This window comes from Pristiophorus japonicus, chromosome 11 (genome assembly GCF_044704955.1).
Source record: "Pristiophorus japonicus isolate sPriJap1 chromosome 11, sPriJap1.hap1, whole genome shotgun sequence".
Lineage (NCBI taxonomy): Eukaryota > Metazoa > Chordata > Chondrichthyes > Pristiophoridae > Pristiophorus > Pristiophorus japonicus.
Window position 1 is genome coordinate 104,792,234 of NC_091987.1, and position 14,166 is coordinate 104,806,399.

At 41.8% G+C, this 14,166-nt stretch overlaps 1 protein-coding gene across 1 annotated transcript in view; it reads left to right on the forward strand.

The window, feature by feature from the left end:
- The window catches only part of LOC139276211 (bromodomain and WD repeat-containing protein 1-like), a 145,838-nt gene that overhangs the window by 85,023 nt on the left and 46,649 nt on the right, over window positions 1-14,166 (forward strand). Inside the window, exons 25-26 of the mRNA XM_070893847.1 lie at window positions 7,421-7,528; window positions 9,690-9,814. Of these exons, the coding sequence (XP_070749948.1) occupies window positions 7,421-7,528; window positions 9,690-9,814 (233 nt within the window). The remainder of the gene's footprint in view (window positions 1-7,420; window positions 7,529-9,689; window positions 9,815-14,166) is intronic.

Genomic DNA, 14,166 nt, shown 5'->3' on the forward strand with positions numbered 1-14,166 from the left:
GTGCCTGGAATATGTACAGGAAGGCAACAAGGGGGCAGGCCATATTTCATTTAGTAATGAGTAATGAGCCAGATTTAGTTAACAGCCTAACTGTGCAAGAACATTTATCCAACACCAATCATAACATGATCAAGTTCAAAGTAGCGTTTGAAAGGGAGAAACGTAAAACAGCTACTAGGATTCTAGATTTAGGCAAGGTCGACTTCAATGGGAAGAGGCAGAGACTGTCCAAAGTAAACTGGGCAAATCTGTTAATGGGTAAAACGACAAGATCAGTGGGAGATGTTCAAAAATGAATTTAACATGATACAGAACCAGTTTATACTCCTGAGGGGCAAGAGCTCTACTTGCCAAACAGCCATGGACGACTAAAGAGGTAGGCGACAGCATAAAACTAAAGGAAAAGGCATACAAAATGCAAAAAATAGCGCACATCCTGGTAAATGGGAAAGATACAAAGAACAGCAAAGAGTCACAAAACAGTTAACAAGAGCTTCAAAAAGGGAGTATGAAAAGAAATTTGCAAGGGATATCAAAATCAATATGAAGAATTTTTATAGTTACATTAAGAAGAAGAGGGTGGTCAGGAGCAATGTTGGCACCTTAAGAACTGAAAGTGGTAATATTGTCAATAGCAGTGGGAATTGGCAGACATGTTGAATAATTAGTTTGCGTCAATATTTGCAGTAGAAGTAGCAGAATGCCAGAAATTCCAAAGAAACTAATATTGAATTGGGAACAGGGACTCAATAAAATTAACGTAGGTAAAGTAACAGCAATAAGAAAATAATGGCACTAAAGAGTGACAAATCCCCAGGCCCAGATGGTTTCCATCCCAGGATTTCAAAGGAAGTAGGTGAGCACAGTGCAGATGCCCTAGCTATAATCTTCCACAGTTATAGTTAGGGCAGTTATAGTTTCAGGAACCATCCCTTTAGGTTGGAAAATTGCCCATGTTACTCTGCTTTTTAAGAATGGCAAGAGGGGAAACCAGGGAATTATAGACCAGCTAGCATAACATCTGTTGTGGGAAAATAATTAAGGATAACGTGACTGAACACGTCGAATTTTCAGTTGATCAGAGAGAGCCAGCATGGATTTGTGAAAGGTAAGTCATGCCTGACAAACCTGATTACATTTTTTGAAGAGGTTACAAAAGTAGTGGACAGGGGAATGTCTATGGATGTTATTTATATGGACTTACAGAAGGCATTTGATAAAGTCCCACATAAGAGACTGTTATAAAAGAAAGATTTAGATTTATATAGCACCTTTCACGACCACCAGATGTCTCAAAGCGCTTTACAGCCAATGAAGTACTTTTGGAGTTTAGTCACTGTTGTAATGTGGAAAACACGGCAGCCAATTTGCGCACAGCAAGCTCCCACAAACAGCAATGTGATAATGACCAGATAATCTTTTTTTTGGTTATGTTGATTGAGGGATAAATATTGGCTTGGACACCGGGGATAACTCCCCTGCTCTTCGAAACAGTGCCATGGGATCTTTTATGTCCACTTGAGACAGCAGACGGGGCCTCTGTTTAACATCTCATCCGAAAGACGTTATTATCTAAGGTAGAAGCCCATAGAGTGGAGAGCAAATTATTGACCTGGTTAGGAAATTGACTGAGCGGCAGGAGACAGAATCGGGATAATGGGTAGGTACTCAAAGTGACAGGATGTGACTAGTGATGTCCCGCAGGAATCTTGGTTGAGGCCTCAACTATTAATATTTATTAAAGACTTAAATGATGGGATAGAACGCTACATATCCACATTTGCCAATGACACAAAGATAGGTGCCATTGTAGGCATAAAATTACAAAGGGATAGTGATAGATTAAGTGAATGGGCAAAACTGTAGCAAATGGTTCTCAATGTAAGCAAATGTGAGGTCATCCACTTTGGACTTGAAAGGGATAGAACAGGGTACTTTCTAAATGGTTAAAAAGCTAAAAACAGTGGATGTCCAAGGAGGCTTGGGGATTCAGGTACATAGATCATTAAAATGTCATTGTCAGGTACAGAAAATAATCAAAAAGGCTAATGGAATGCTGGCCTTTATAGCTAGAGGATTAGAGTACCAGGGGGCAAAAAGTTATGCTGCAGCTATACATCACCCTGGTTAGACCACAGCTGGAGTAGTGAGAGTAGTTCTGGGCACCACACCGTAGGAAGAATACATTGGCCTTGGAGGGAGTGCAGTGTAGGTTTACCAGAATGATACCTGGAGTTCAAGGGTTAAGTCATGAGGGGAGATTACACAAATTAGGGTTGTATTCCCTAGAATTTAGAAGGTTAAGGGTGATCGAAGTTTTCAGGATATTAAGGGGCACAGATAGGGTAGAGAGAAATTACTTCCGCTGGTTGGGGATTCTAGGACTAGGGAGCATAGTCAAAAAATTATAGCCAGACTTTTCAGGAATGAAATTGGGAAACATTTCTGCACACAAGGCGTGGTAGAGGTTTGGAACTCTTCCCCAAATGGCAATTCATTTTAAAATGGAGATCGATAGCTTTCTGTTAACCAAAGGTATTAACGGAAATGGGCGAAAGGCGGGTACATGGAGTTAGATTGCAGATCAGCCATGATCTAATTGAATGGCGAAACAGGCTCGATGGGCTGAATAGCCTACTTCTGTTCCTATGTTCCCACTTGATAAAGTATCAGGCAGCTTTTTCGCTATTTCTTCAGTTTGTTAAATACATTTTAAAGTGTGTACTACTATTACAGTTGTCTAATTAATGGCGGGCTAAGCTTTACACAGATTTAGGGGGTAAAATTGCCCTCCGCCACATTTCGGGCAGATAATTCGAAATGTTTGAATTATTGCCACCCGGCGGGAGGTGGGGCAAGAGGCAGGAAATTCGGCTTTTTAACTGTGACACCGCCTTCCAGCACTTTGGGGAGTTGTTTGATGTGATGTAGGGGTGGGTTTTGATCAGGAACGGGATGGTGATGACATCAGTGCGACATGGAAGTGCTGCATCGCGCTGACACGGAGCAACATTCCTCCCCTTCAGTTAAAGGGGGAGGGATGCTGTGAGGCCTAGTGAGTCCCTGCTGGGCCAACAGGCAAGGGTTTGGCCAGGCCAGTGGCCAAGCACCCAAGAGGGGGCTGACAATTAAAACAAAATGGCAGCCACGGTGGTGCGTCCTCCCTTTCAGGGCAGCCGCACCACCCAGCTACTGGCAGCTTCCTGCCTCACAGTCGTCAATGGCACTGACTGGCGAATTCCGCACTCCTGCGGGGCAAATTCCCCCGTGGGACAGAAAAGGGGGTGGCCGACAAGGCATCGGAGTGCCGGGCGGGGCGGAAAGACTGGGTGCACGTGGAAATCCGTTTCTGCTGCCCCTGGCTCGGGGGCAATTGCGGATGAGTCGCACCCTCTGCCTGCTCCCAGTCGGTAATGCCTTACAGCCCTGTTACTGGGGGAATTTCGGCCCCATAAGCTTTAATATGCTGAACATCCAGGTCATCTTTACAGAACGACTTCTTTCCTGGATGGTAAATGTATTTGTTCAGCTGTTTCATCCAGAATTGGTCAAGTTTTTCTGAGAGCCAGCTCTTGTCATTTATTTGGAATCGCAATTAAAATGAAAATTTATTTGGAAAAGCGAGCTATTTTATATCAAGTATGTGCATACTGTACTTTTTTTTAACTTTAAATACAGATTTTTTACACTTGTACAAGTGAAAACACTTGTGCATGAGTTTTAAAATGTGCAGCTCTGTCGGCCACATTCTTTGCCCACTTTTCTCCTTCGCACCGCACCAACCCCCCGCCCCCTGCCCCCGACTTGATCTACAGATGTGATCTGATCAACCCTTTGAAGCATTTCTACGGATCAAGCAGGGGAGAGGACCACTGTGCAAGTGTAGTTGTCAGCAGCTCCAGTGACCGGACACACACTGACTGGACCAGATCGGCAATGCCTCCTTCCTTATTCTCCTGCACACATTTCAAAAATTCTTCCTCCTCTCTGCCCTTTACGCTATTATTATCCGAGTTTATATTAGGATAATTAAAGTCCCTATTATCATTACTCTATAGTTCTTGCACCTCTGTAATTTCCCTGCAAATTTGCTCCTCTATATCCATCCGACTAGTTGGTGACCTACAGAACACACCTAATACAGGTTGAATCTCCCTTATCCAGAACCCTTGGGACCTGACCTGTTCCGGATGAGGGATTTTGGCGGATGAGGGGAGGTCACGTGTTTGCAACGCTATACAAACACACTCCCAGCCTCAAGCTACTTCGGGGCCCGCCGACACCTTTTGAGGTTCGCTGTGTTGAGTTTTTGGGTGTGTATCTCTGCATTGGGCATTTTGCAATGCGGGTTGCTGTGCCTGGGGGCTCTGGGTGTGGGTGAGGATGTGGGGGGTCAGTGAGGGAGGGAGTTAAAATCCCTTGTAATCCCACTTTCGACGATGCAGCAGCTCCTGCTGCTTTCACACACGGCCAGAGGTCAGGGTGGAGGGGAGGAGGAGGAGATCCGCGGCCCGAGTGGTGGGCCCAGCGACCCTGAAGGGGACGGTGGGCCCCAAGGTGTCTGCTCCGAAGTTGGGTAAATTTATTGTGGCCGTTTACACTTACACAGCACATTTCAATCTTAACAATGAGATTGAAATGTGCTGTGTAAGTGTAAACGGCCACTTTTATTTTTACATTAATATTTTTTGAGGATTTTGACCGGCCGCGTTCTGCACATGCGCCACCCGGCACCCAGGAATGGTTCCAAACGAGGGGTGGCGCTGGATAAGGGAGTCTGGGTAAGAGTGGTTCAACCTGTAGTGTAATGGCACCTCTTGTTTCTTAACTCTAACCATAGATTCTGTCCTTGACCTCTCCAGGACATCCTCTCTCTCCAGCACTGGAATATTCTCCGATATCAATACTGCCACCCACCAACTTTCTTGCCTTCCCTATTTTTTCTGAACACCTTATAATCCTGGAATATTTAGTACCCAATCCTGCCCTTTTATGACCCAGGTCTCCGCTATCACCACGACATCATGTTCCCATGTGGCTTTTGCGCCTGCAGCTCACCAACCTTATTTACCACGCTTTGTGTGTTTACACACATGCATGGTAAACCTATCTTAGACCTTCTTGTATTCTCTCTTAGTCTCACCCCACCAATCTGTCTCTCCCAATCCTTTGTGTACCTTGTTTCTCCTTTCTAATGCTACATCCTGGTACCCATCCCCACCCAAATTAGTTTAAACTTTTCCCAACAGCACTAGCAAACCATTCCGTGAGGATATTGGTCCCGGCTCTGTTGAGGTGCAACCCGTCTGGCCTGAACAGGTCCCCCTCCCCCATCTCTATGCTAGTTGCTTCAACTACTGTATTTTGTCGCAGTCCTTCTCGATGAACGACACCACCCAATTTGGTGTCGTCCACAAATTTTGAAATTGTAGTTCAGATTCCAGAGTCCAAATCGTTTATGTAAATGGCGAACTACACTGGTCCCAGCACCGATTTTGTGGAACACCACTTCCCATCATTTGCCAATCTGAGTAACTACCTTTAACCCCTACTCTTTGTTTTCTGTTTTGCTATCCAGTTTGGTACTTGTCCCGATTCCACATATTCTGACCGTAGTCATGGGCCAATTATGCGGTACCTTTTTGGAAATCCAAATGTATTTCGTCTACTGCATTACCCTTGTCTACTCTTTCTGTTACTTCAGAGAATTCAATAAGGTTGGTCAAGCATGACCTTCCCCTTTGAAATCATGCTGATTACTCTATTAATTTTTCAGTTTCTAGATGATTTTCTATTATGTCTTTGAGTAAAGATTCCATTATTTGTCCTGCCACCAACGTTAAGCTAATTGATCTATATTTCCCTATGTAAGAACATAAGAAAATAACACAAGAAATAGAAGCAGGAGCAGGCCATTTGGCCCCTCGAGCCTGCTCTGCCATTCAATAAGATTATGGCTGATCTGATCATGGACTCAGCTCCACCTCCCCGCCCGTTCCGCATAACCCTCCACTCTTTAATCACTCAAAAATCTGTCTATCTCCACCTTAAATATATTCAATGACCCAGCTTCCACAGCTCTCTAGGGCAGAGAATTCCATAGATTTACAACCCTCTGAGAAGAAATTCCTCCTCATCTCAGTTTTAAATGGGCGGCTCCTTATTCTGAAAGTATGTCCTGTAGTTTCAGTTTCCCCTATGAGTGGGAATATCCTTTCTGCATCCATCTTGTCAAGCCCCCTCATTATCTTATACAGTTTGATAAGATCACCTCTCATTCTTCTGAATTCCGATGAGTAGAGGCCCAACCTACTCAACCTTTCCTCATAAGTCAACCCCCTCATCTCCAGAATCAACCTAGTGGACCTTCTCTGAACTGCCTCCAAAGCAAGTATATTCTTTCTTAACTACGTAAACCAAAATTATACGCAGTATTCCAGGTGTGACCTCACCAATGTCCTGTACAGTTGTAGTAGGACTTCTCTGCTTTTATACTCTATCCCCCTTGTAATGAAGGCCAACATTCCATTTGCCTTCCTGATTACTTACTGTATCTGCATATTAACTTTTTGTGTTTCATGCACAAGGACCCCCAGGTCCCTCTGTACTGCAGCACTTTGCAATTTTTCTCCATTTAAATTATAATTTGCTTTTCTATTTTTTGTGCCAAAGTGGATAATCTCACATTTTCCCACATTATCCCTGGACTCGTTCTATTGCATTAGCCGTTCGTCAATCCTGTGGCACTGTTCCCAGTTCTAATGAATTTTTATATATATGTGATAGTGTCTCTGCTATCTTTTCCCTAACTTCTTCTAAAATGCATGGATGTAATCTGTCCAGACCAGGTGTTTTATACTCTCCATGTTTGATTAGTTTATCAATTATCTTCCTCCCCCCACTTTTCTATCTTAAATGTCTATCTTTTTTGATCTCTTCTAATGTCATGGCTACCTGGTAAATACCAAGGGAAAGTTATTTAATATTTCTGCCATTTTGCTCTCATTACCTGTGAATTCATTGTGTGTATCCTTTAGTGGCCCTATCTCTCCTGACTTTTCTTGTTATTTATGAGTCTGTAGAACTTTACTATTTATTTTTATATTCCTACAATTAATCATACATACTTTTTTTTTAACCAGATTAGTATGTTTTCAAAAATGTGTGTGGCATATGTCCTAACCCTTTAGAATTAAAGTATTAATAGCCATCATGATGGTAACACCGTAAAAGTGTTTCATTGAATTAATAGATTATAATCAATGATGAATGTTCATTTTTCATTCTCAGGAAAATTTTGAATGTACTTATTCTTATTAAAGAACATGTGAATATTATTCACTTTGGACCTTAACTAATAATGCTTATCATATGCCAAGCATTCCAATATTTTTGAGCTGGGAGGAATTTGTTTCAACAGGTTGTCTATTTTCGGCAAGGTCATGAAGCCTATGTTGAAGCTGTCAAAAAGGCTAAAATCTACACCATTAGCTCACGCAAGCAGCCATGGCATAAGGTGGAACTTAGGGTAAGACTGAACAAATAATTTATTGAACTAACATTTGACTTCAATAATTCTTAAGGAATATATGAGTGGCCTAATTAGTTTAAGTAGTTGAATTGTGGATTACAGTGGTACTATATACATAGCTGAGGATATAACGAGCATGGTGGATAGAGGTGTACCGATGGATGTGGTGTATTTAGATTTCCAAAAGGCATTCGATAAGGTGCCACACAAAAGGTTACTGCAGAAGATAAAGGTACGCGGAGTCAGAGGAAATGTATTAGCCAACCAATTCTCTATCCATGCTAACAGAAAGCAGAGAGTCAGGATAAATGGGTCCTTTTCGGGTTGGAAATCAGTGGTTAGTGGTGTGCCACAGGGATCGGTGCTGGGACCACAACTGTTTACAATATACATAGATGACCTGGAAGAGGGGACAGAGTGTAGTGTAACAAAATTTGCAGATGACACAAAGATTAGTGGGAAAGCGGGTTATGTAGAGGACACAGAGGCTGCAAAGAGATTTAGATAGGTTAAGCGAATGGGCTAAGGTTTGGCAGATGGAATACAATGTCGGAAAATGTGAGGTCATCCACCTTGGGAAAAAAAAACAATAAAAGGGAATATTATTTGAATGGGGAGAAATTACAACATGCTGCGGTGCAGAGGGACCTGGGGGTCCTTGTGCATGAATCCCAAAAAGTTAGTTTGTAGGTGCAGTAGGTAAGCAGGAAGGCAAATGGAATGTTGGCCTTCATTGCGAGAGGGATGGAGTACAGAAGCAGGGAGGTCCTGCTGCAACTGTATAGGGTATTGGTGAGGCCGCACCTGGAGTACTGCGTGCAGTTTTGGTCACCTTACTTAAGGAAGGATATACTAGCTTTGGAAGGGGTACAGAGACGATTCACTCGGCTGATTCTAGAGATGAGGGGGTTACCTTATGATAGATTGAGTAGACTGGGTCTTTACTCGTTGGAGTTCAGAAGGATGAGGGGTGATCTTATCGAAACATTTAAAATAATGAAACGGATAGACAAGATAGAGCAGAGAGATTGTTTCCACTGGTCGGGGAGACTAGAACTAGGGGGCACAGCCTCAAAATACGGGGGAGCCAATTTAAAACCGAGTTGAGAAGGGATTTCTTCTCCCAGAGGGTTGTGAATCTGGAATTCTCTGCCCAAGGAAGCAGTTGAGGCTAGCTCATTGAATGTATTCAAATCACAGATAGATAGATTTTTAACCAATAAGGGAATTAAGGGTTACGGGGAGCGGGCGGGTAAGTGGAGCTGAGTCCACGGCCAGATCAGCCATGATCTTGTTGAATGATGGAGCAGGCTTGAGGGGCTAGATGGCCTACTCCTGTTCCTAATTCTTATGTTATGTTCTTATGTTCTTATAGCTGTGCAATATTTAGATGTTAAAATGTATTAATAAATATATAGGTTTTTAACCTATCACTGAATGCAGATGTTCCATTACTGTAGCCAAGTCAGTACTAATATTTTATAGAGAGCAATCGTGTACTTTTTCTTTTTTTAAACTTGTGGCACACCATTTATGTTTTTGTTTTAAATTTCACAATTGAAGGTGCTGACTTGTGCTTGGGACACACTTCCATAGATGATGGCCATTGTGGTGTGAGCCTAGACAAATGTCAATAGGCTGACGGTGCCTGATGTTGTTATCGCCTAATATCTGTGTATAATTTCCATCACAGGTTGCTGGATAGTGATAAGTAGTGGGAGCCCTTTTTTCCTCTGACACTGCCCGCTCACTTCCTCCCCCCCCCCCCACCACCTAACCAATGCTGAAATTACAAACTCAGCAGAGAATGGGAATCCGATCTGAGCCCTTCTGCTCTTTGATTGAATGGTGTGTTTACCAATTAGGCAATTGGAGGAAGTCATCATTTGTAATTGACATATGCTCTGCTCCTTTTCTGTAGTTATTTCATGAGCAAGTTGCTAAATCTGAAAAGTTGCATTTCAAGTTATATTTTTACTGATGGCAGGAGTGTCTGTATAATGTGATTAGATGATTAACCAGCTAAAATGGTATTTTGGACTGCGAGTATTGGTTGGGGCTTGAGTACTGAATCCATAACTGTTTCTACTTTTTGTAATTACTTGTAACCTTACTCGTCGAACTGGGAGATTTTTGAACTTATTTCTGTTTTAAATAGGATCAAGAATTTTTAAAAATTGTTGGACTAAAATATGAAGTTGGCCCTCCTACACAATGCTGCCTCAAGCTTGCCTTCATAGACCATGACACAGGCAAAATTATGGATAAAGCATTTTCAATGAAGTACGTTCTCTGTATTTAATGTTTTTCCTTAAGAGTGTTTTAGTTTAACACAATTATGGCCTGGAATTTGCAGTTGTAATGACAACGAAGTTGTCAGTGCTTGCCTTCATTACTGTGTAAAACTGACAGCAACTTCTGGCGTCCGCACATGCGTAGTTAAACGCGGAAATCATGAAGTTGCTATCAGTGATAACCCTGCTTCTCCACATGGTGCGTAGTTGCAGTCTTTGTAGATGCAATCAATACATAATCAGTGATTTGATGTAAACTTCAACTTTTTAAGCACTATTCTCACTGTAAAAAACATTGAAAATATTGAGCCTGGTTGAATGAGGTGTAACTAAGTTTTTAACAGCATACTAAGTCGTAATTGCTGCTGAACAATCTTTCTGGATCGGAAAAACTAATTTTAGAAGTGTGGAGTGTCATTCCTCAAAATAATGTTTAAAAATTCCTTAATATTTTTTAAATTTATTTTTAAAAATTTATTTCAGCTTCTACTTTAATCTCATGTGTATATCTCAATTTTTATTTCGCATTCTGTAAAATGATTAAACAATTAATTATAATCTGTGCTTTTTACTTCCTGGTTTTCTGTCTGAGAATTCTTCAATTGGATTGGTTGATCAGCCTGCTTGATGAAATCACTTGCTGGATGCCACAGATCCCCTATAGATGGCACCAGATTTCAAGTGAAGTTGAAATAGAGGAAATTAATGCTCTAGAGCCCGCCATATCTTTGTGGGCAGCTTTTTTCGAGATCAGCGGCAAGCACTGTCCCTTTGCCACTGACTGCAAAATCTGGGCCAATACATATGAATTTGATTTTAAAATTTATTGCTGCAATTTAGAACTCTACTATAAATCCACTTTTGAGTACTTATTTTCAAGAACTTGCAGAATTATCATGCTCACATAACTGATTTTGTCTTTTATTTTGACTATTGGTTTTAATTCTTTTAAAATGTACAGATATGAAATCAAGCAATAACCTAAGATGGCCTCTTTTACTGTTCCCTCCTTCCCCAACTATGGCCATCCTGGATACAGGTGCAGAAAAATTTGGTGTTTGTATCTTGCTTATATGAGTAAGGTTGGTGATGCAGCAATGCCTCTATCATAGGGCAGAGATAATTGATAAACGAATCAAACTTGGAGGGGAAAAAAATACTTGTCTGGATAGATTGCATCCGTGCATTTAAAAGAAGTTAGAGAAGAAGTAGCAGAGCCACTAATACATATAAAGGAAAATTCATTCGAAATGGGAATAGTGCCGGAGGACCGACATCGAATGTGATTCCATCTTAAGTCCAGGGAACTATTGACCAATTAGCTTAACATCCATGGTAGGAAAGATAATGAAATCCTTACTCAAGGACGTAATAGAAAAACATCTGGAAACTGAAAATCTAAAAGGTCGTCAGCATAGATTTCAAAAGGGAAGGTCATGCTTGACCAACCTTCTTGAATTCTTTAACGAATCAACAGAAAGGTTAGATAAAAGTAATGCAGTAGATGGAATATATTTGGCTTTTTCGTGTCAACTTGCGGTAATTGGAGATCCATTTCCAATGCAAGTAACATTAGCGCCACACAAGTGCCAGGCAAATGACTATCTCCAACAAGCAGGAGTCTAACCACCGGCCCTTGACATTCAACAGCATTACTGTCGCCGAATCCCCCACCATCCACATCCTGGGGATCACCATTGACCAGAAACTTAACTGAACCAGCCACATAACTACTGTGGCCACAAGAGCAGGTCAGAGGCTGGGTATTCTGTGGGAGAGTGTCTTACCTCCTGACTTCCCCAAAGCCTTTCCACCATCTGCAAGGCACAAGTCAGGAATCTAATGGAATTGCCTTCACTTGCCTGGATGTGTGCAGCTCCAACAACACTCAAGAAGCTCAACACCATCCAGGACAAAGCAGCCCCCTTGATTGGCACCCCCATTCACCACCTTAAACAATCATTCCCTCTGTAACCGGCGCACCATGGCTGCAGTGTGCACCATCTACAAGATGCACTGCAGCAACTCGCTAAAGCTTCTTCGACAAGTCTCCCAAACCCACGACCTCTACCACTTAGAAGGACAAGTGCAGCAGGCACATGGGAAAGTGTAAGATGGTTGATGGGCAATGGTGGACATTTAAGGAGATATTTCATAACTCTCAACAAAAATATATTCCAATGAGAAGGAAAGACTTTAAGAGAAGGGATAACCATCTGTGGCTAACTAAGGAAATAAAGGATGATATCAAATTGAAAACAATGGCATAGAAAGTGGCCAAGACTAGTGGGAGGCCAGAGGATTGGGAAACTTTTTAAAAACCATCAAAGAATGACACAAAAAATAAGAGAGGGAAGATAGATTATGAAAGTAAACTAGCAAGAAATATAAAAACAGATAGTAAGAGTTTCTACAGGTATATAAAGAGGAAGAATGTGGCTAAAGTAAATGTTGGTCCCCTAGAGGATGAGACTGGGGAATTAATGAGGAACAGGGAAATGGCAGAGGCTTTGAGCAAATATTTTGTAATGATCTTCACTGTAGAAAACACTAAACACATCCCAATAGTGGATAATCAAGGGGCTATTGGAAGGGAAGAATTTAAAACAATCACTGTCACTAAAGAAGTATTCGGTAAAATAATGTGACCAAAGTGGGGCAAGTCCCCTGGACCTGCATTCTAGGCTCTTAAAAGAAATGGCTGCAGAGATAGTGGATGCATTGGTTGTAATCTTTCAAAATTCCCTGGATTCTGGGGAAGTCCCAGCGGATTGGAAAACCGCAAATGTAGCACCCCTGTTTAAAAAAGGCAGACAGAAAGCAGGAAACGATAGACCAGTTAGCCTAACATCTGTCGTCGGGAAAATGCTGAAGTCCATTATTAAGGAAGCAGCAGCAGGCATTTGGAAAAGCATAATTTAGTCAAGTAGAGTCAGCATGGTTTTATGAAAGGGAAATCGTGTTTGACAAATTTGCTGGAGTTCTTTGAGGATGTAATGAGCAGGGTGGATAAGGGGGAACCAGTGGATGTGGTGTATTTGGATTTCCCAAAGACATTTGATAAGGTGCCACGTAAAAGGTTAATGCACAAGATGACAGTTGACAGGGTTGGGGGTAACATATTAGCATGGATAGAGGATTGGCTAACAAACAGAAAACAAAGAGTCGGAATAAATGGGTCATTTTCCGGTTGGCAAACAGTAACTAGTGGGGTGCCACAGGGATCGGTGCTGGGGCCTCAACTATTTACAATCTATATTAATGATTTGGATGAAGGGATCGAGTGTAATGTAGCCAAGTTTGCTGATGATACAAAGATGAGTGGGAAAGCAAGTTGTGAGGAGGGCACACAAAATCTGCAAAGGAATATAGACAGGCTAGGTGAGTGGGTAAAAAATTGGCAGATGGAGTATAATGTGGCAATGTGTGAGGTTATCCACTTTGACAGAAAAAATAAAAAAGCAAATTTTTATTTAAATGGAGAAAGATTACAAATTGCTGCAGTACAGAGGGACGTGGGCCACGGTCCTTGTGCATGAAACAAAAAAAGTTAGTAAGCTAGTACAGCAAGTAATCAGGAAGGCAAATGGAATATTGGCCTTTATTGCAAGGGGGATGTAGTATAAAAGCAGAGAAGTCCTGCTACAACTGTACAGGGTATTGGTGAGACCACACCTAGAGTACTGCATACAGTTTTGGTCTCTGTATTTAAGGAAGGATATACTTGCATTGGAAGCAGTTCAGAGAAGGTTCACTCGGTTGGCTCCTGAGATGAGAGGGTTTACTTATGAAGAAAGGTTGAACAGGTTGGGCCTGTACTCGTTGGAGTTCAGAAGAATGAGAGGTGATTTTATTGAGACATATAAGATAATGAGGGGGCTCGACAAGATAGATAGAGAGGATGTTTCCATTCATGGGGGAATCCAGAACTAAGGGGCATAGTTTCAGAATAAGAGGTCGCCCATTTAGAATTGAGATGAGGAGGAATTTCTTCTGAGGGCCGTAAATCTGTGGAATTCTCTGCCCCAGAGAGCTGTGGAGGCAGGAACATTGAATATATTTAAGGTGGAGATAGATTTTTGAGCGATAAGGGAGTAAAGGGTTATGGGGAACGGGCAGGGAATTGGAGCTGAGCAAATGATCAGATCAGCCATGATATTGAATGGCGGAGCATACTCGAGGGGCTAAATGGCCTACTCCTGCTTCTATTTCTTATGTTCTAATGGTAAGCAGCAATGTGTCTCTTCAACTAATCAACTTGAAGAATCCTTACTGCAACACGCATAGACTAAACCAGGACATGTAAGTTAGAATATTTAATTTAATATAAAATCATGTACA